At 43.3% G+C, this 21,751-nt stretch overlaps 2 protein-coding genes across 15 annotated transcripts in view; one reads left to right on the forward strand and one right to left on the reverse strand.

Moving 5' to 3' along the window:
- The window catches only part of MAST4 (microtubule associated serine/threonine kinase family member 4), a 296,506-nt gene extending 285,899 nt beyond the window's left edge, over positions 1-10,607 (forward strand). For all 14 annotated transcript variants that reach the window (XM_048079537.2, XM_048079538.2, XM_048079540.2 and 11 more), the window contains 4 exons: positions 1,455-1,577; positions 2,358-2,494; positions 3,204-3,385; positions 4,248-10,607. In XM_048079537.2, the coding sequence (XP_047935494.2) occupies positions 1,455-1,577; positions 2,358-2,494; positions 3,204-3,385; positions 4,248-8,113 (4,308 nt within the window). In that variant the 3' untranslated portion in view covers positions 8,114-10,607. The remainder of the gene's footprint in view (positions 1-1,454; positions 1,578-2,357; positions 2,495-3,203; positions 3,386-4,247) is intronic.
- Positions 10,608-14,289: 3,682 nt separating this feature from the next.
- CD180 (CD180 molecule) lies at positions 14,290-19,480 on the reverse strand. Its single transcript, XM_013180484.3, has 3 exons — positions 19,236-19,480; positions 16,770-16,936; positions 14,290-16,095 (listed from the first exon to the last, which is right to left on the reverse strand). The coding sequence occupies exons 1-3, from the start codon at positions 19,464-19,466 to the stop codon at positions 14,370-14,372; spliced, it is 2,124 nt and encodes a 707-aa protein (XP_013035938.3). The 5' UTR covers positions 19,467-19,480; the 3' UTR covers positions 14,290-14,369.
- Between the last annotated feature and the right edge of the window lie 2,271 nt (positions 19,481-21,751).

Here is a 21,751-nt window from a genome sequence, read left to right on the forward strand (position 1 = left end):
AGTTTGTTAAACTGCTTCAATTAAGGGATTCGCTAAAGTCGGGTTACTTCCACATTTGACTGGTCATTAGGATAATTTAAAGTACTGATTTTGTGTAGAAATTTGCAAATCAATTTGAAATATGAAAAGCTTTGAGGATCTGTCATTCAGGAAAAAGACTGACTTGGGAATAAATAATGTATCTTTCATCCTCTGCTTGCTACTCATTTGAATAAAGAGAGAGAGACAGGCTAAAGAATAAGACAGAAGTTCTTGCATTTGCACTGGTTATCAACTTCCTCAATTGTAAACTAAATCTATATATTTCTGCAATTATATACGTATATATATTTATTTTACACTTGAGGTTGATAACCAATCATGTATTTTATATATTGTATATATTATACATAGGTATATATGTCTATGTGTGTGTATAAATGTTAAACATATTCCAACTACCTTAAAATAATTTTGAAAAACTCATTACAAATATATTATAAGCTTTGAAGTTTTGGATGATGTTTTGTTTCAAATATCCACTGTAGGTTTTGAAATAGCCATGCAACTGATGAAATAGTGTATCGTTCATGTTTATTCATGTTTCAATCATGTTGTTTACCTCTCAGACATACTAATTCATCAAGAACATTGAATGTTGAGAGTGGCTACATGTGACTGATAATAAACACAAAAACTGAAATTCTCGTCACTGGTATAGTGTCATATCAGTGAAAGGAAGGAAAGAAAAACAACGCTGTTGCATTAGAAGTGAAACCTTGACATTTTTCAAAACACTATCAAATTTTTAATATTTATATATTTTTAGCTCTGTAGGCCTCAGTAGTGGCTACATGACTTAAAATTCTTGAAGAGCTCATTTAAAAATATAATAACTTATTCAAGCCACTTTCAACATCATTTGCAATTCTGTTTGTTTTGGTCCTTCATCACCTTTGTGCCTCATTGTTCCCTCCAATGGGCAGCCTGGTGAATTTGGTCCAAATACAAACAGTCCTCAGCTGTGTGGTGGCGTTAAAAATGTGCATTATGATTAGGGTCCTGTATGTGATCACTGCCTTAATTACATAAGTACTTCTCAGTGTCGGATATTAACTCTTCAATTCAAATTTAAAATTCTGGCATGGGAACTGAATCACCCCTTCTTTATATCATGCCCTGCTAAGCAGATTTTACTTAACTATCAGCAGTGATGCGGTGTTTCAGTGAGCTTTGAAACAATTCTACATCCCATATAAGTACAAAAATCAAGCAAGCAGTTGATGATGAAATGATGACTTGTCAGATTTTCTTTTTTCTTCATTCATAGGATTTAATATCTGTAATACCTGTATTTCTTTGTTGTGTTTAAAAGACAACCACTTTTATAGAAGGAATTGACTAAATAAAGCTACTCTTGAAAGCATGGAGAATAGTTTTAACAAGCATCCATTTTCTCCATCTGTGATTTCTAGAATGTGGAAGAAGGAGGTGCAGCACACCAGGCTGGTTTAAAAGCTGGGGACCTGATTACCCATATCAATGGAGAACCAGTGCATGGTCTTGTTCATACAGAAGTCATTGAGTTGTTATTAAAGGTAACTCTTGGTTAACTGGGACACAAAACTACTTTGCAGTTCCTCACCAAGAATTGTGGGGTTACGTTCGCTTCTTTCAGAGATTAGCTATCAGGTTTTATGATTGTTCAAGTACAAACTCTAAGTTGTTATTGCAGTGATCTGGAGAAAAGTCAGTGACTCTATATATCCTAGTATGACTTTAGTTTCACTGCAAGGAACTGACACTACTACTGGTATAAAGTCTATTTGGGTACTGACACAAAGGTGCATCTCTCTTGAAAAACTTGACATGTGCAGGAAAGCACTTCTGTGAATCCAACCATCTTCATCAGGTAACTCAAGCTATTGATGATAAGGCTACTTGTCATTTTCTCCTTATCAAAGTGAAATCAATGAGGAAAAGTGGAAACAGAATATGAAATGTTTTCTTTCCTGCTGTACAGGAACTTGCCTTTCATAATCTTTAAATAAGATGTTTCTATAGAAACTTATTTCTTGAAAACAGCAGCCTTGGTCAGTCCATGCTCCCTTTTATCTAGCTACAATTATTAGAATTTATTATTGTCCTAAAGCTGGTTCTTGGTATGAAGTAGTTTAGAAATTTTGACAGCAATTTGAGAATTTTCCAGTCATCGTTTATCTGGCATAAATTAGCCTGGCGACTTCTGCATGAAGTTCCCTATACTGCCAGCGCTTAGTCTGTTGCTGTTCTATTGCATTTGTGTTTGTCGTGTAACTTCAATTTAAAGCCAAGAGGTCTTCTATTACTCTGCCTAAAGATTGTCTGTATTTTGGCAGAGTGGCAACAAAGTGTCAATTATGACAACCCCATTTGAAAACACTTCCATCAAGACAGGACCTGCCAGGAGAAACAGCTACAGAAGCAGAATGGTTAGGCGCAGTAAGAAAACCAAGAAAAAAGAGAGTTTAGAGAGGTGAGTAAGCTTTGTGGTTCATGATGAATGTGTGTTCTTGTGTGTGTGTGGACATAACAATTAATTTTAAAATGAAGTTAATCCAATTCCCTCTCATACCTTCTGCCCCTCTTTTTTACCTTCTACTGTGAGATCCTGTGGGTGTAACACATTCTTTCATTCCCATTTTGCCTATAGTATATCCATTAAAATGCCACTTAAAAATTTTCCAGGGTTTACAAACCGTTACAGGGAGGAAAATGAGTAACTGAGGTTGTGTCTTCATTTGGATTCAGTATAGCTTTTTCTACTTCATTAAACTTTCTAGTACTAAGTTTATGTGTATTTTTTGCTTGATGCTAATGTTTACACATATTCCGCAAATACATTGCTTGTACTGTATAGATACTGAGTTTTGGTGGGCTCTTAAATAAAGAAAATTAAGATTTATACTCATAAGAAGTTAATTGTTCCTCTGAAATTCAGTGAATGCATTTTAGTACAAATAGATTTAGTTAAAATATCTGTCCCACTTACTAGAAATCAGGATATTTTCTGAACTTCATACTCTGCAGACAGGTTTGGTTTCATGCAAACATAGGTTTTATACTTCCTTTCATGTGGAGTACTAGGAGATTGAAGCAATGTCAGCCGCAAGAGCTTTGCCTGTGGTAATGGTATCTTTTCTGCTTATAACGTTTTGATTAATGTTGTGCTCTTCTCACACTAGGAGAAGATCTCTATTTAAAAAGTTGGCCAAGCAACCCTCACCTCTTCTTCACACCAGCAGAAGTTTCTCCTGCCTGAACCGATCACTTTCATCAGGGGAGAGCTTGCCTGGGTCTCCAACCCACAGCTTGTCTCCGAGGTCACCTACCCCAAGTTACCGCTCCACTCCTGATTTTCCGTCTGGTGAGTGTAAAAGAATGGAGGGCAGAGGAAAATTACTTGAAATTGAAGTATGTTCTGCTTCTTGTGAGCCCCCCAATGCTATCATGCTCTGCTGAGAGCAGTCAGCTCAGACAGACGGAGTTATTGAACAGCAGCTGGTTTCTGTCTGGAAAGGGAAAAAAAGATTCTTGATGCAAAATCCAAAGGGGTTCTCATGATACAAAAATGGAATCGTCTGCTAGGTTTGTAGTTTTGTAGTTTTTGATAGAAAATCTAAAGTCTACAAAGCAACAAGTTGAGTAATAAACAATCCAGTTTTAGAGTACAAAGTAGAATCTTGCCTAGGAGAGGCTGATACAAGAATGAAACCGAGGAAAAAGTTGCTACATGATATAACTAGCATGGGCTCTCACAAATGTGAATTTATTATTGAAAAGATGAAACAGCTGCTGAAATAGAGATGTTTCTGACTTTTAAATGGGCCTCATCTGCTGCATTTTCCTATCACACTTTTGTTGTGATTTTAGTGTCTTCTAATAAAGTGAATGCTGTTCTACAATCCCATGCTGAAGGTAAATTATTTGGAAATCTTAATCATTGCTTTGAAGTGCCAGAAAACATTAGGTATTCGTTTTAAATAGAAAGAGGCAAGAACTCAAGCAGGATGAAGGAACAGAGGGTGGAAGAGAGAAATAGCAACATTCTGGAATGATGAGGGTTTTAAAGCCCAGTCACTCAAAACCTTCCAAATCTTGGAACACTATAGGAACAGACAGCGCACATCCTTTTTGGATAAGTGCAAGCACTGCCTCTCACTCTTCTCCTAGGCAAGATTCAGTTATTCCTTCTAATCTCATGCTTGGTTTGTTTCTTCTTTTTGTAGGTACTAATTCTTCCCAGAGTAGTTCCCCTAGTTCAAGTGCGCCCAATTCTCCAGCTGGCTCAGGACACATAAGACCCAGCACTCTTCATGGCTTGGGTCCAAAGCTTGGTGGGCAAAGATACAGATCTGGAAGACGCAAATCAGCTGGCAGCATCCCTCTCTCTCCTCTGGCACGGACACCTTCTCCAACACCCCAGCCCACATCCCCTCAGCGATCTCCATCACCATTGCTAGGACATTCACTTGGAAATACGAAAATAGCTCAGTCTTTTCCTAGCAAAATGCACTCCCCTCCAACTATTGTAAGGCATATTGTTAGGCCAAAGAGTGCAGAGCCACCACGATCTCCACTCTTAAAGAGAGTCCAATCTGAAGAGAAACTTGCACCCTCTTATGCCAGTGATAAGAAACACTTATGTTCACGAAAACACAGTCTGGAGGTGACCCAGGAAGAAGTGAATAGAGAATTGTCCCAGAGGGAAGTAACTCTTCAGAGTTTGGAGGAGAATGTATCAGATGTGCCATCACTCACACGAGTCAGGCCTGCAGAACAGGGCTGCTTGAAACGTCCCATTTCTCGTAAATTAGGTAGGCAAGAATCCATCGATGAGCTAGACAGAGAGAAGCTGAAGGTCAAGATAGTTATGAAAAAGCAAGATTTTGCTGAAAAAGCAAATGCTGCTCTACATGAACATAGCAGCGAACCAGAAAATCCCAATACCTTAAGATTGGAAGAAAGAGACAAAAAAGCATTCCAGAAGGTATTAGAAAGATCAAATCAGTTTGAAACAAAAATCGTTGCTTTGGAGACCCAGTCAGCTGGTGGCATACTCAAAGACACCCTTCAAAAGAATGCAAACTTGAGATCAAATGAGTGCATTGCTTTAGAAGCACAGACGTTGTGTCATGGGCCTCCGCTTAGTGAATTCAGTCACCTTTCCTGTGACTTCAAAAGAACTTCCCCTCCATGTACACTGCAGGATGTACCGTCGCAGTCCTCTGACAGGATGTTTAATGGAAAGGGAGAAAACACGGATAAAAATGTACCAACAAAAGAATTTGTCAAATATGAAAGATTAGATGGCAAACTTGCAAATATTGATTATCTTAGAAAGAAACTGTCCTTTGAAGAAAAAGATGAGAGTGTCTGTCCAGTGCTAAAACCCAAGCTGACAACAAATGTTCATGAATGCCTTCAACTTAACACAGTCAGACCCATAAGCATACAGCAGGATTCCACTACAGTTGCTGAGGGTAGAGCATTCATCAACAGTGCACATGCTGCTCAGATTAATTCCGTTTCTTTTGTTCCCCTCAAAACCTTGAATGGCCGAGCAGAAACGGGTGTGGAAAAATCAGCCGTGATTTCCACTGAGTCACCTGTCAGAAAAAGTCCATCAGAATATAAACTTGATGGGAGGTCTGTTTCCTGCCTGAAACCAATAGAAGGCACACTAGACATTGCCTTACTTTCTGGACCACAGGCTTCGAAGACCGAGTTGCCTGTGTGTGTGCTGCCAGAAGGACAGAGTGCCAGCAGTGATGTGGGATCTTCTAAACCTGCAGCACCACAAGAGGGTGGTGGAAAGGCAGAACTGGCCTGTCAGAAAGAGCAGTTGTTAAGCTATTCAAAATCTAGCAAAATTAACATATCAGAACCTCAGGTTCTGCAAATAAGCAAGAGTTCTCCAAATCCACCGGTCATGCCTGTGGCTGCAGAAATAGTGACAGAGAAAAAGGCTCCTAGTCCAGCTGCTAAAATCAGTGTTTCTGTTGAAGCTGTTCAAAAGAAAGACACCTCCCCTTCAAAACAGAAGGACAGTTCAGTGGAGGCAAAGTCCAGCACTGTTCAGAGTCAGAGTGTTAAAACTACCCAAACATGCTGCAAACTTTCTACTGTTCAGAACACTCCTGAAAAAGCTCTAGGCAAAGAGAAGCAAGGACAAAAGGAGCTGCCTGCCAGACAGCCAATAACCCAAAGAAATTGTGAACCTACCCCTGCAAAGGTGGAGGTGATCAGGGAGTCGTCTCTGAAGGTATCTGTCTCAGATGTTCTGACAACAAGCTACTCCAAAAGCAATGAAAAAAAATCTGCTGATTTTGCCATTCCATCTCAGATACAAGGAAAAATGCAAGCAGCTGGTCCCAAGGCACAACCTAAGGATAGCAAAGATGCTCTAAAACAGTTAAACAAAGAAGACACTGTTGTCGTTAGTTTTGTAGAAAGGGATATAACCAAGCAGAAAGTTCTCAGTGAGTCTAAGAAAGTTACTATAGAGTTAAAGAGTGAAACTCTTACATCCAAACGACCCTCAATGGATTGTGATCCTAAAAATGAGAAGTCTGTACTGCTGTCCTCTGTGCAGAAGGACAACACCAAAGATTTGGGAAAGAAAGATCAGAAACAGGTCCCTGACATAAGGCTACAGACCACTGAGAGAATGCAGTCCAGCCAAGTTCCTCAGCAACAACTTACTACTCTGGTCTCCCCTGCTGCGAGAGATGCTGTAAGCAGAAACTGTGCTGTAGATGTTCATGTAGGTATTCAAGAACATGTGAAGCCTGCTGCCACCTGTGTGGAAAGCAGCAGTAATAAGCTCAGGCCTGCTTCTGATGTGACTCCCTCTAAGTCTAAGCACTTGGATAAACAGACCTTTTCACAAAAACCATGCACTCCAGAAACAAAAGAAAAAGAAACAATTATTCAGGTGTCTGTCAGCTCACGGAAAGATGGCAAACATGCCAGTAAAAATGTGCCAGATCCCTCTTCTTTTGTTTCAGGTTCTTTGAGAAAAATGAACAATGAACATGTTCAGGTCGAAAAGCCTGTGACTATTGAGGATGGGTTGGTATCCACCCTTCAAGTGAGCACCATCACTGCTGACACCAAACCCAAATCCTTTGCTCTTGGGCCAGGACCAACAGGCCCAGAGATTTCTAAGCAAATGCAAAGGCAAGAACCAGCAGGCTTTGGGGAATCTGCTGATCAAAAGCTGCTTCACCTCACTGAGAAACAAACCGTGTCTCCAAAGTTTTCCACTGTGAAAGACTGTCTCATGCTGAGCAAACAGGCAGACAGAAGCCCTAGTAATCAGACGTCTCCGGATAAAAGACCCGAAGGAAAAACATGCACTGATGCACTTTATGTTCAACACGACAGTGGGAAAGTAGAGCCTACCCTTTGCCTCACAAACAGTGATGCCAGAGCAAAAGGAGCAGAAAAATCAACCACAAGTAGCAAATGCTCTCAAGATTCAAAAGGGAAAGGACAAGTTAATCAAAAACAGCCAGAGGATGCAAACAAACAGGCTGCAATGAAACATTTGTCAGGTGCCAGTGGGCAAAGTTCTTGTCATGTGGCTGCAATGCCAGGAAAACCAATGACTAGTTCAGCCAATTTCTCTGAATGTAGGCAAGAAGCATTTGTTTTGTCTTCAGAGAAGAGTGATGCATCTTCAGCAAAGGTTAAAGCAGCTTCACCTGAGCTTCCTGCGGCCAGCTGCAAGGAACTAAGTAAGAAAAGCACCTCTTCCACAGGGTATGGTAAGGCAGAAATGACTAAAAGTGTGTCACTGGTGACCTTGCACAGTGCTGCTGTTGTAGTAGAAGCCCACCACTCTACTTCAAACACTGGGGGGAAACCTGGAAATCAAGAAAAGTCTTTTGTTAACACTGTGGATGTAAAGGGAAAAGATGCTGTTCAGGCTCAGCAGTCTGCTTCAAGAAAACAGAATGTAGGTAAAGATTTATCTAGGTCAGCAACCACACCTGACCGCCAAAATGCACTTTCTAATGACAAAGACTCAGCTCGGCAGCGGCGAGGAAAGGAAGCTTTGCGGAGCAGTCCTCACAAAAAAAACTGTTGACTGTACTACCTGCAGATATAACTTCAAAACTAGCTGAAACAAAGACAATATATTTTGACCATCTTTAAACCAGCACTGTGTAGTGTCTTTGTGTGGCAAAGCTTTCATGTCACTGACAAAAAAGAATGGGGATATATAGAAAGGACTTTTTTTTCAAAATGCCTTCCCAATGTTAACCGGTAAAACTGTTACCATATAGTATTTGTACAAAAATAGATAAACAGCTGAAAGCTGTTGAAGAAATGATTTCCTCTGTAAATACCTGGTGATGTGTTTGGGGTTTGAATGTAGCATATATACTTTGCTGCTGATTGCATTGTTTACTCTTCCCTTTTTTAAAGATAGTTGCTTTGCTACTTATTTGCCATACTCAAATATGAAACTGAATTACTAAAACTCACAAGTGGCGTGGACATGCACAAGTATTGGTCTAACCTGGAGGATAAAAACATGCCACATTTTTACTTACTAAAAATCCTAGCTAGAGGTAAAAATAGAAGAAAAGAATAAACATGGTGAGTTATTGTGAGTTTTTACATGTATTGTTAGTAATCAGATTTTGATAGTAGTATATCTGGCTAACTGCTTCACCAGATCTAACACAAGATCTAACTGCATCTCCCTGCTGCACAAAGCCTGCCTGGTAGAGTGGGTGTGATTAAAGATAAGGGAAGAGCGCTTGGCTATCACGGCATCCCAGGAAGAGTTGTGTTCTCTGGTGGAATGGTTGTGCTGGTCCTGTCTGCTGGGAGTGTATTCTGTCACCTTCCCCTCAGACAAGGCCGAGACTCTGAAGCACACGCCGTGTCTTTGGTTTCTGCTGCAACCCTCTCTTGGTTTCCTTCAGCTTTTTTAAATTCAGGCCCTTACAGTGTGAGGCACAAATATAAGCACATGACTTGCAGTACTATTATGTTCATCATGGGTTTTGACGAATTTAGAGGATGTGTGTTATGGCATCTAGGCCTGCATAATTAGCTTCATACAGCTGTAGCTTTTTTTTTTTTCTATTTTATGGCAATTAGGGTAAAAAGGAAAAAAAGCAGTTCCAGTATCATATCTTCAAAAAAAAAAGTTCAGGACATCCGATACATTTTAATATGTAGCTGGGGCCTTATGTTGTAGACTTTTAACTTGCTGTTTTTTAGCAAGAAATTCTGGGTTTCACATTAATTTCTAAATGCATTGAGTAGCTCCATACATTTCATAACATAATCTTTTTATTTGTATGCAAAAAAAAAAGAGTAATACTGTAATTATAAAAGAAGCATTTTGTAACAAAGGAACCTGTTGGAGCTATTTGGTGCTAGAATGTGACTGTGTTTTTACTTTTGCTAAGCCTTATTTAAATTTTGTATACTGTGGAACATGTAGACTTGGATCATTTTAGTGTGGGGATTATTAGTTTGTTTTGAAGGATGAAAGGTAAAACATGAAACATGTACAGGAGCACTACACAATATCCTTGCAGATATGTGTTTTTAAATGATTGGGATCAACAGAATGGTGGTTTTGCTTATTTCTGTTTTATGTAGCTAAACTAGACCTAGGCCCATACCTGTTTCATTGGGGTTACGGATTGTCTTTTCTGTCTCAAAAGCTAGAAATTTGTTCTTAAAAGCACAGTATAATCTTGATTCGGAGGTTTGATTGACAACTGATAGTATGCAGAATTAATTTCCCTCTGGGAAATGCTTTATTACACTAATTAGTTGAGTTGGATTACAACAAACCTGCTATGGAAAGAAAATCACAAACAACAACTTCTGATTTTTTATGTGACACTAGAACATATGCACTGCCTTTGGTGCATTCACAGAGGAGCTAGTGAGTGATGGGTAATATTTTTGATCAGTTTTGAAGAGAAAATGGTCTCAACATTTACAGTTTATCTGTGCTTTGGCAGTTACTACAAATGAACGCTAATGCACTTCAATATAACATTTCTGTCTGGGAGGTATTTCCTAGTTTACAGTCTTCTGCATTTTTTTAACTCTCCTCTTGTTTCCTTTAAAGCACATCTAGCTATTTGTTTACAGTATACCTTTATGTATATTTTGTATAGTTCATTATCACTTCTGACAAATAAGTTTTTTGCATTTTGGAAGTGTAACAGTGCGTACGCTTGTGTTTATGTAGTACCTGTTCGTTTGTTGGTGCTTACCTTATCAGTGAGCTGTTAGAGATCCTCCTACCTGTGTGCTACTTGGTCAGTCTTTCTGTGATTGTAGATTTGATGTGTTCCTTTGTAGCTTACTGCTGTAGATTGCTCAGCTTACCAGAAAAAAAAAAAAAAGTAAAAAAAAAAAAAAAAGAGACAAAAAAAAAAGAAAAAAAAGAAAAAGAAAAAAAAAGTTAGGGTCTGTGCAATAAAGTGTTTGCAGTCTTATTTTCTCTAAGAAACTCCTTATGGATGTCATAATTGTTGCATATTGAACACAATTATTTATACTTATGCAGTTGCATAACATTGAAATAAAAATTCAGCATGAAACACTGTTGTGTTAGTATTTTCCATTGAATTGCTTTCACTCACGTAACTTCAGGCACATCCCTGCTGTACTCAGAGGTGGGCAGTTTTCTTCCCTCAGACCAACCCAGTGCACCCCTTCAGGCATGTGCTGGCCAAGGATTTTGCATGAGAATCGTTGTCTGGTCTAGAGGAGGAGGAGGTTTGGAGAGCTGAGTATCTCATGTCAGGCAATGGCTAGCACCACTGCACTGCTGCTCAGTAGGTAGGCGCATGGATGGACAGCGTACCCTGACTGCCAGTAACAGCTGCAGCAACCTGAAATGTGAGACTTCGATCCCTCCTCCAAGGCTTATATAATCATTCACTACAATAAGTTAGGGTGTTTTTCAGTACCTTCTCAAAACACCAAATCTTTATCTTTTTTTAATTCATGCTAAATTCTCCGCCTTAAAAAATTCATGAAGCATGAGTGTTAAGTGCAACATTTCTTCAGTTTTGAAATCTCTACCCTTGAATGTATTCAAATCTCCCTTTACTATTTTGTTTCACGTAATACAAAAGATGCAGAGAGCCAGGCGGAGGAGGTGGAGCAGAGCCCCTTAGTGCCCAGTGGCCAGTTTGATGGAGACAAATCCTTCTGTCAGGAGAAGCAATGGGCAGGACTATTGCTCCCCTAATTTCCATCTTTCTGTCTCTTGTAGAGGAGCACATCCACACGTCCTTACTGTTCTACTGCCAATGGCTGATAAAGGAGCTTTGCACACCTGTTTGGCATGTGCCAGGTTATTTTTGTTCATGTTTTACTGGTGTGTTTTTCTCTGTGCTTTTCACCTCTACAAAACCAAGTGCATCTGCATTACAGAATCACTTCTGTTGTGTTCTCTGAATGAAACCAATAAGTTACCCCCAGCCTTTCTAACTTGCCGAAACCCAGCAGAAGACAGATGCTCTGCAAAATTGGTACAGTGGCAGGGGATGTGCATGAATATGGGAGCGGAGAGGGGGATCCAGCAGCTTGGGGAAAGGAAATGACCAGAGTTGAGAATTGACTGTATGTGACTGCCTTGCCTGCTGTGCTGTCTCTGACTGGACAGCAGTAGCCATCCCTCGGTGGGCAACTGTAGAAAGCTGCACATCCACAAATCCCCGCAGCACTCGGGGCCAGCAGAAAGGGGTGGTGTAAGGGGGTTTGTGTTGAGGAAGGAGAAGTCAGGAGAGAAATGCTGACCATCACATTTGGCCTGTCATCCTCACTTCTGCCATTGTAAGAAGAGCCTGCGTCTCACCTGGGTTGGGAGTCCTTTTCACAGTTTGAAAGAGAAATGTGGGCTTCCCTCTTCAAGAACTGAACTTCCAGCTTGCAAGGTTCCTTTGGGCTCTGTATTTTCTCCTGAGATTGGCAAGAATTAGCAGGGATGTCATGATTGTATTCAGAAAGTACTTAGCAGCTCAAAGAATAAATTGCAGGACTGGAAGATACGAAAGGGTGTACAGATGTCCCAGTTCATGGCTTGGGTGGCATCAGTTTTTCCTTTCAGTGACTATATCTTTAGTATATGTAAGCTTTGTGTTATACCATGGTTTCAGTGACACCTGTATCCCAGGAGTGAGTTGGGTTCTGTTGAGCACCATTCACCTCAGGCAATTCCCTTGTCCCTGCACGCTGACTCCTTGGCTGCACTTGAAAAATAAAAGTCCTGACAGGACACCAAGGAGCGCATTAGATCAGAGCTTGATTGGGTAAACAAATTCTACAAGGGAAAATAAATCTACTGTCACGTTCCATATACATCTGTGCTAAGTAATACAAGACTAAATCTTTGGACTTCAAAAAAATAATATATAATCTGGACATTTTGGTGTATTATGTAAAAATGTTCCTTCAGAATAATCACTCCCTGTATTCAGGATTTTTGTGTATACTCTATATACTATATACGTGGCTCAGCACTGTTGTTTACAGTGTCCTAATGAATGGTGTTTTACAGGATAATAAAAGCAGAGAGCCTGCTCTGCATAGGTGACACTAATGTAAACCACAGAGGAAACAAAAATGGCATCAGATGAAGATAACACAAGTTGTGTGGAAGGGAGAGAGTTGCAGAAAGGTCTGTACTTAACATGCCACGCTCAAATGTATCTTGCACATGAACACACTCACTATTTTGCCTTTTCAGACAGCTTCAAGTTTTAACTGACTGAAGTCCATGTGCAAATCTACCCTGTGATGCTGGGGAGCATTTCAGAAACTGTTAATGCTTAAATCCAAATGAAATGCCAAAATCCAAACGAAGCAGTGTATTAGGAAGTGAGTACCAGCACAACACGCTGCATTCCCTTCAAGTCACAGATATTTGCAAATCTCCTGATCTTTGCAGCAATTTTTAGTGCTTAACCCACGCTATGAACTATGCCATGCTCTTTTTGCTTAGCCACTTATCTATTGCTTTCCTGAACCCACAAGTTGGTGAGGGAAATAACTGAAGCTGTAGGTCAGGTCGCTCTTGAGGGGTACCCACACTGACGTTCATCAGGCAGTGCAATTATTGGCATTGACTTGTTTAACCAGTTGTGTTTGCAGAGGGAGGGAGCCTTGTATCCTGAACTGCCTGGCTGTTGAGGACAGGTCGGGTTGTCCTCTGGCTGCCTGGCTGGCTTGGTGACATCTCAGATCCGTCATTAAGGAACTGCTCACTGATGCGGGCACCGAGGGCAGCTTTGATGCTGCACAGCTTGTGGGTTCAAACACAGCGCCTGCCTGCAGGGTCAGGAGCAGGTCTCTGAGAGCCTCTCAGCAGCAGCAGGAACGGGGAGTGTCTATAAGCAGCATGGAGAGCTGCAAGGAGAGGCACCCTGGTGCCCAGAATCTGAAATTTTCTATGGGCAGATAAATACAAGAAGATTTCAGGGAAATTTTTTTGGGCCAGGAGCTGAAGCTGAGTTTTTGTATTCCCAGGTGGAAATTGCTCAACGAGAGCTTGGAAAATGTTCAAGGAGTGACCACGACTTCTGGTTGCATGCAGCCAGGAGCCTTGCTGTGGACAGACTGAGACTCCGCGTGCTGCCGGGTCTTCTGTGGAGGCAGAGGGGCCATGTCGGGCCATGCCCTGCCAGGTTGTGCCTGTGCAGCGGGGTCAGCCTGCTGGCAAAGCCCTAGTGCCAAAAGTCATGTTATGGGAAAGGGGCACGCAGCAAGCTCCCATCGCTTGCCCAAATACACATACTCTTTTAATCAGAATTTAATCAGAAATGTGATAGAGGCTATTGTGGTCTGCCCTGCAGGAGTTGGTCTTATGTGACTATATGAGCATTGCTCCAGTCCTTCACAGGAAGTTTTGGTTTTTTTCCCCCCCTTTTCCTTGTTAACTGAGCAGCATACATTAGTGCCAGCTCTCAAACAAAGCTGTTTCCCAAGGGCAATTGATTGAGAGTGAGAGGGTGAGAGTTTATTGTTATGTTCTTTTTTAAGGAACAAATCTTGCATTTCATCTCTTGGATCTTCCTTCTATAGGTGCCTTAGCCCCAGTGGCTGTGACAGCAATGCTAGCATAGAGATGAACTGGGCATCTCCTTAAGAGAAGTTATTCGTTTCCAAAACCCAGGTCACAGTTTATTTTCCAAGATCATATAAAAGATTTTATTATTTTTCTTAAAATGATAATAAAAATGGAAAGACATTACAAAAGTTAAATGAAATACAGGGCCACGTGAAAAAAAGGTAAGTTGCCTTTCATCCTAATCCAGTTACTGTACATCTCTTTACACTAAGCGCCCATCATACACTTAGATTTGCTGATAATTTCGCTTGAAATAGTGAGCGCCCCAAATGGCGATGGCACCACAGGATAAAACTGCCAGGACAACTGCAACAATTCCTGCAGTGTTGATCCCACAGGAGAGTGAGACAGTGACCAGCAGAACCCCGGCCAGCGATTTGGGTTCAGAGCACGTTGTTCCTTCAGGGTCTTTGATTTTATCTGGGTTCTGCTTGCACCAGGTGATTAAACCAATGTTGGAGCAGGTGCATTCCAGGGGGTTGTAACTTAAATTGATTACGCTGTGGGCAGGTAGGGACTCTAGCTGGTCACGGGGTACAGTACGGATCCTATTGTAGGCAAAATTGAGGTAGATGCTCTTGAGTTTTGAAAATACATCTGTGCTGAATGCAGTAAGTTTGTTGTGGCTCAGATCAACATGCTGTAGCTTCCTGAGGCTGTGAAATGCTTGGTTGTCCACTGCAATCAGTTCACAGGATGACAAAATTAGCACCTCTAATTTGGATAACTGTTGAAACAGTTTGTTCTTTGGCACAATTCCTGACTCAAAGGTATTTTGACTAAGGTCCAAGAGCACGAGGTTTTCCAGGCCTTGAAAGAGATATTGAATGCTGGTATTAATGGAGGATGAGGAAAGATTCAGGACCGTCAAGAGATGCAAATTTTGGAAGGGACCCTGTGAAGTGTCAACGTGAAGATGAGTGAAAGCTATGTCCAGCAGCTCCAGGCTACTGCCTTCCTCTAAGAGCACATCTCGGAGGTGGAGCTTTGTGTTGTGGCTCAGATTCAGGTGCCGAAGACTTTTCAAGCCACTTAGCGCTTTGCTACAGCAGTCAGGGCTTTCAATGTGACTGTGACTTAAATCGAGGTGCTGAAGCTCTGCCAGTTTCTCCAAGCAGCCAGAGCCCAGATGCAGTGTCTCCAAGTTTCCCTTGACATGGAGGTGGGTGAGAGAGGGGAAGGCGGCAGAGCTGATGTTGCAGAGGTGCTCGAAGGAGTTGACGTTGAGAACTAACTCCCTTAGCGAGCTCATACCACTGATGCCAGGGGGCAAGGAGCTGATGTGGGTGTGAGTTAGGTCCAGCTTTCGGAGCTTGGTCAAGCAGCGAAATGTGTCAGCGTTTAGGTTTCTGAAGTGCCGTAGTTGCAAATAGAGATCCTTGACAGACATGTTACAGAGGCCTTGCAAAACGTCTGGGGTTATGTCAGGTTCCTTCTCCACATCTTGAAATGTTCCCAACCAAAGGGTCTGGACAACAGAGTTCTGTATCCCTGCAAGGACCCCAGGGATGTCAGTGCAGCCCCCGAAGTCCAAGGTGTAGAAGTGGGACTGGAAAGCTCCAGGTTCAACACGTAAAATATCATTGCCTTTAAAGATGAGAGTTATGTTACTGGTCTTCTGAAGAATGCTGACATCTTCTGCTGTAATAACTCTTATGTGGTTCATTTGAAAGTCAAGGTATTTGAGGTTTTGAGTTGGAAAGTTGAGAGGGAGCTGCAATGAAGAGATGTGGTTGCTGCCCAAGATGAGGGTATCCAAGCTGTCCAGATTTGTCATTGGGATAAAGGATATTGTGGTTATTCCCGTCTCTGTTAAGACAAGCTGCTTCAGGGACTGAGGGCCAGCAAATGCTGTGTCAGATAAGAACATGAGCAGGTTTCCGGTCAGCACAATGGTCTGCAGATGCTTGTTGTTGTGAAAGGCACCTTCGTACACCCAGTTGATCTGACATCTTGAGGGAGCAATAGAAACCAGCATTAGTGGCCTGTCCTGCAAAACTCTCGCTAAATACCCGATACCCCAAACTGCACATCAAGTATGTAAAAACTCATGATCAGTTGCCTTCAATGGGATAAAAGTGTCTATCTTTTCCAATGATGCTTGCCCAGTATTTGTAAGCTCATGTTTAAATACAGAATTCTAGGGAGGAAGCTGTACAATAGCAGAAAATCCTTCCCTGAAATGATGGGTGTGGGAAAGCTTTTGTGGATATCAGGGAGACATGAGCTTTTTAGTGTCGTTAACTTAATAAAATGAATTTTCCTGTAAAAAAAATCAAGCATTTACAAGGCCCAAACATATCTTTCCATAGGTTTTAGTGAACAATATCGAAAAGTGCATAAAAAATTGCTCTAGTGACTTTGTTGGTCTTAGCAATAGTAGTACGCAGAAAATATACATTTCATCCATCGCCCTGCAAATGACTGCCTCTGGAGGAGAAGCCTAGACATTGCTCAAGCAAATCAGTCTTTGCTTAGTAAAATACCTCAGCAGTGCTGCTGGTGGCTTCTCTGTGAAGGCAGCAAGATGCTGCTCTGGTGCGCATCAGAAGTCTCCAGCTCTGGACAAGGGCAGGGGGTGGTGGTGACCAAGGTGATGTGCAGAAGTAAGGATGATCTCCCCTACCTTGTCAAGTCCAAGTAGAGAAGAGACTTCAGCCCAGAGAAGGTTGAGCTCTGGAGGGAAGGGAGCATGTTGAAGCTGAAGTCAAGGATTTCTGTTGTGACAGGTAGTCTTCCAGGAATCTCCCTCAGTCCTAAACCTTCACAGCTGTAGCTTTTATTCACTGTAATCTGTGGAAAACATACAGTGAAACTCAAAGGGGTATGTACTGTGAATATAGATAGGAAACTACCACACTTTAAAAAACAAACAGAATTTTGAATTATTTAAAAATGTAGCAGCCAGAACCCTATGAAACACCATCTCAGGCTTGAAACGCACTGCCTCTCGGGTTTTGTGAAGTCTGTTTTTAAAACACACACCTTGAATCTTGTGCTAATTTGAAGTGTGTCTCATCTGGAGTACTTTCTTATCCAAGTTAGCACATTTGAGGATTGTTTACCATTCTGGATGAATTATTAATCCCTTAGATGAAATCCCCACAAAGTAGTTTTGAATTCTGAATTTCATGAGTCTTGTAACAAAGATTACTCTTGGAGAAGTCTAAGCAAAAATCTTGCAGTGAGGAGGTAAAAAAAGAGCAGGCCTGGGAATGTTTCTAGGAGGAACACATCCAAATTAATTGGATACCAACTGCAGTTACGCTCTGCGGTGAGGGAATGGCAGGAATGTGTAGCTGGTGATAGACCGAGATCTTATCTGATATGCCGGGCCTTTAAAATTTATATCAGGGCTTTTCAGTTTAAGTAAAAACGAATTGGTCTGTATGCAGTCTGCCCTGTAAATACCAGAGAAGACTCATTAAACATGCCTGACGTGCCTTTGCCTGCTGACGGCCCAGCAGCCAGCCGGAGCCTGGGCCTGTTGCAGAGCCTGGGCCTGTTTGTGGGACCATGGCCTCGTCCCACAGCCCTCAGTGCCTTCCTTGGGAGGTGGCCTCCCTACACTGCTGGACCAGACCTCGGGCTGTCAGGCCACAGGACACCCACTGGGGACGTGTCCCCTGGGCCGCTCAGGGGCTGCAGCTCTGGCAGGGGGGGTGCCCTGAGACGCTCTGCTTGTGAGGAGGTCGACTGGGGTGTCCTGACATCCTCTGGGACATCACTTCCCAGTGCAGGGGAGTGCTCCCATTGCCATGTACGCCCAGCAGCATGCGGGGAGGCCTTGTGCAATGCAATGTGAGGGGTCTGCAAGTCCTCAGGGAAGAGAAGGAGGAGGAGAGGGAGGAGGCAGCAGCAGTGTGGTGCGTGCTGCAGTCAAAGTGGTCTGGGATGCGCAGGCAGGTGGCAAAGGCTGGAGCAGGGAGAGCAGTGTCTGTCAAGGGACAGAGAGGGAGAACGCGTTCGTCCTCTCATTTGGGTGCAATGCCTGTCCCTGAGGGGAGCTGGGGAGCACAGGGGAAGCTGGTGGGAGGAAGTGGGCGGGGGTTTTCGCCAACACACTGCTGGGACATGGCTCCTCTGCCGCCTCACTGCCTCTCACCCTGCCTGGGGCCCAGTGTGTGTCTCGTGGGGAGGGAGGTGACAGACAAGGTGGCCCCAAGCCTGCCGTGCTGAGCACCCAACTGGTGCTGGTAACTATGGAAATAGCAAAATATAGACTCAGAAAAGATGATGCCTTCTATATCAACATGCAAGTAAGAAGCCCTGGGGCTGCCCCCTGCAATGTGTGGTTTAGACAGATGACAGCCACCTAGCTGTCACTGCAAAGGAGAGCGGTGCCTGTGTTTTAGCACCAAAACAAAGTGCTGAGCTCACTCTCTAGCAATGCTGCAGGGCACAGAGCAGGGCTTTGAGGGAGCTGGGGAGGAGCCATCCCCTGGGGCATCCTGCTGTACAGCTCTGGATGCTCTGGTGTTTGTACATTTAATTTGATAAAGAATTTGCTGCAGGCTCCAGCTGTGCAAGGAGAAGGGCTGGTTTCCACAGTGCTCCTTCCCTGAACCCAAATCCTTGCCTTCTGCCCCACTCTGTCTCCCACTTTTTAAAATGAAAAACAAAAACCTCATGGGTCAGACTTTGTTCCTTGAAAAACCCTGGTGCTATCTCACTTTGCTCATTGGGTACAGCGTGCCTGTCAAATGGCACACAGAGCCACCATCATCTTACCATGCACACAAGATGCTGGACGGAGAACGTAGCATAGGAGAAAAAATCCTTGCCCCTGCCCCCTTTCTGGCTCTGCTGAGAGATCCCCTTGAGCTTTTTGCCTTCCTTTTCACTTCCCTGGAGCCCCAGCCTGGTTTCTATGAAGGGGCAGCGGCAGGAGGGAGTGTGTGTGTGCCAAGAGGTGGGAAAGCAGCGCGTGTCACCGAGCACGTGTCACGACACCTGCTTACAGCCCTGACAAAGGTGTCCAGCCCCCAGAGAAACCTCTCTTCGATTCAAATAGTTGGATGCCAGCTGGGAAGTGCCAGCCAGATCCAACCTCTGTGCTTGACCTGCAGAGAGACCAGCGGCCACCACTCACCTCGGTGCACATTGTGTCTGCCGCGCTGGTGGCTCCGTAGCTGGCACAGGCGAGCACGGTGGCGATGAGGAGGCATGAGCCGCATGCCATGGCAGAGCAAGGCAGGCTGCCTGGTATCTTCCCTTGAAGAAAGTGAGACAGAGCAGCAAGGGTCAAATGAACTGGGTGAGCTTGCTGAGAGCAGGTTGTACAAAGAAAAATGTTACGCTTGCTAAATCTCCTCCTCAGCATGAGCACAGCGGTAGTTTCAGACTGAAAGAGGAACTTCCACACTTTAAATATAGTCAAATGACTGTGCACGGATGCTCTTCTGGGGCAGAACAGATTTTGAAAATGGAAGGTGAAGGAAATGGGTATTGCTTATGCTTGTGTAGAACAAAACATCCCCATTAAGTGTGGTGGAGCTGTTAGCTGTATGTGAAACAGGTGGAGCAAAGAAAGAGGAGATAAGAATGCAGTATTCACCTGTGGGGAATATAATTATAAAAGGAAGTCTGAGCCACACAAAAATTGGTGTATTGCTTGTGAAATTCATGAGAACTTGTAAAGCAATTAAGATACAGGCAAAAGCCTTATGCCTATGTTGTTACAAAAAGGGTCACTGCTGAAAACAGCTTCACTCATTAGAAACAAAGCTGAAAATCAAAAGCTGAGTCTGGAAGTAGACACCTTCTGTTCGTGTTTGGATTATGAGTAATGATCAGTTTTCTGGAGGGGGGGTCAATATTTCTCACCACCCCAGGATGGGCATGTGCATAGCTCCTGCAAGTGAGGGGATCCGGAGTCCCAGGAGCATCCAGTCCTTACCACCCCAACAGGGTAGTGTGCTCACCCTGGCAGATAGATTTTTTTTTTTTTCTTTTAAATTATTATTTTACTATTTATTTATTTACAAGAAAAAAGGCAGCCTGCGGGGTGACAAGTGTCTTTTCAAATAAGTGAGATGCAGCACTGGACTGGCATGGGGAGCATCCACATGCTGAGCAGCACCTCCCAGCAGGGCTGCTGCAACCAGTGGCTTCAGAGCTGCATTGGCACAAGAGGAGAGTGAACACAAGCGATGGCAAAGCAACCCTGGGCAGAACCAGTAGCAGGAGCTGATATGTGCATTGCATTTTGCCTGAGCTGCTGCTGTGCTCATCCCTGTAACTAACTAGGGAGAGAGGGGCCATCACCATACAGGAGCAGTGCTTAAAGTGCTTAAAAAGTACAGACCCATATTGCATCCTTGCTTAAACCACTTGTGTGCTGTTGGTGTACCCACTGTTCAAGCACAAATGCACCTTGCTCAGCCCTGCACGATGAGCTGAAAAGCTCACTCCATTTTGCACCGGTATGCGAATGCTCTCTGCATTTTTCCCAGCCAGCTCCATGTTTGCTGGAAATCCTGCTCCCCCTGCAGCTGGTAGCAAAAAGCTCAGGGAATTTGTTGTTTGGGGTGTTTGCTGCTTGTTTATTTGCAGTTTTCCATGCTAATACTCCAAGGCTAAGGATTTTTCCTGGTTGGCAGCAGCTTTGACTTGCACCCTTCCTCTTGCTACTGGGAGGCTGTCAGCCCTGGTGGCATGAATGCTACCTCAAACCACCCACACCAGAAACCTCAGTTTTAAAGTGAATCAGTTGTTTTGGAAGAAAAGTCCTTTAAATCAGGAGGGGAAAGCAGCTGAAGCTAATCCTGCGTTTTACTGTTGTGCAAATAACGTCCTTATGTGTCGTGGAATTCACATATGACACAACAGGATAGAAATGACTCCAGAGATTTAATTATTTATTTGTGGAGAAATGGGAGGGTTTATGATGCAAATAATCCCAGGGTCTGCTTCAGTTTGGGGTAATGAAGGTTTCATTGTAAAATTGATACCGGGTGACCGACGTTCCACTGTGTGTTGAGGTGCACAAGCGGTCCCAGTAACAGCCTAGTGATGAGAGGTGTGTGAACTGTTTCCCCCACGTGCCCACCTGATTAATTTAGCTCTTTGTGCTCATAAGGGAGCAAACCACGGGTCGGGTCCTGTCCTGGGCTCAGGTCCCACCTTGAGCAGGGAGCACTGCCCTTCTTGCATGGTTTCTGCTCATGGTGGCGGTGTTTGCTGTCCCAAGGTGCTGGGTGCACCCTTCATCTGTCACCGCATGCCTGCTCAGGAGGGCTGTAAGCCTGCTAGGTGAGTCCCCTCACCAGCATTTTCCAGTTAATAATTTTGGTTTTTTTTTTTTTTTTTTGTTATCCCCCCTCTGACAGTGGGGGATTCGAGAGCATGCAAACCACCAGCACTGATGATTCCTCCTTGACGGTGAGCTCTGCCAGGGTCTGAGCAAGACGCCCCTCTGCAGCACCCCTCCTGCAGCCAACAACCCCACAAACCTGTTGCAGTCCCCCTGTGGTAAAAAAATAAAAAAAAAAAAAACTCCCTTAGAGGGACACGCACACCTCACCACCATCCTCCTGGAGTTCTCTATTTTAAACTGATTTTGAGCTAGACAGGAGAAACAGCTCACAAGGCTTACCAAAAGGCGTG

The sequence above is a fragment of the Anser cygnoides genome, chromosome Z (assembly GCF_040182565.1).
Source record: "Anser cygnoides isolate HZ-2024a breed goose chromosome Z, Taihu_goose_T2T_genome, whole genome shotgun sequence".
NCBI classification, from domain to species: domain Eukaryota; kingdom Metazoa; phylum Chordata; class Aves; order Anseriformes; family Anatidae; genus Anser; species Anser cygnoides.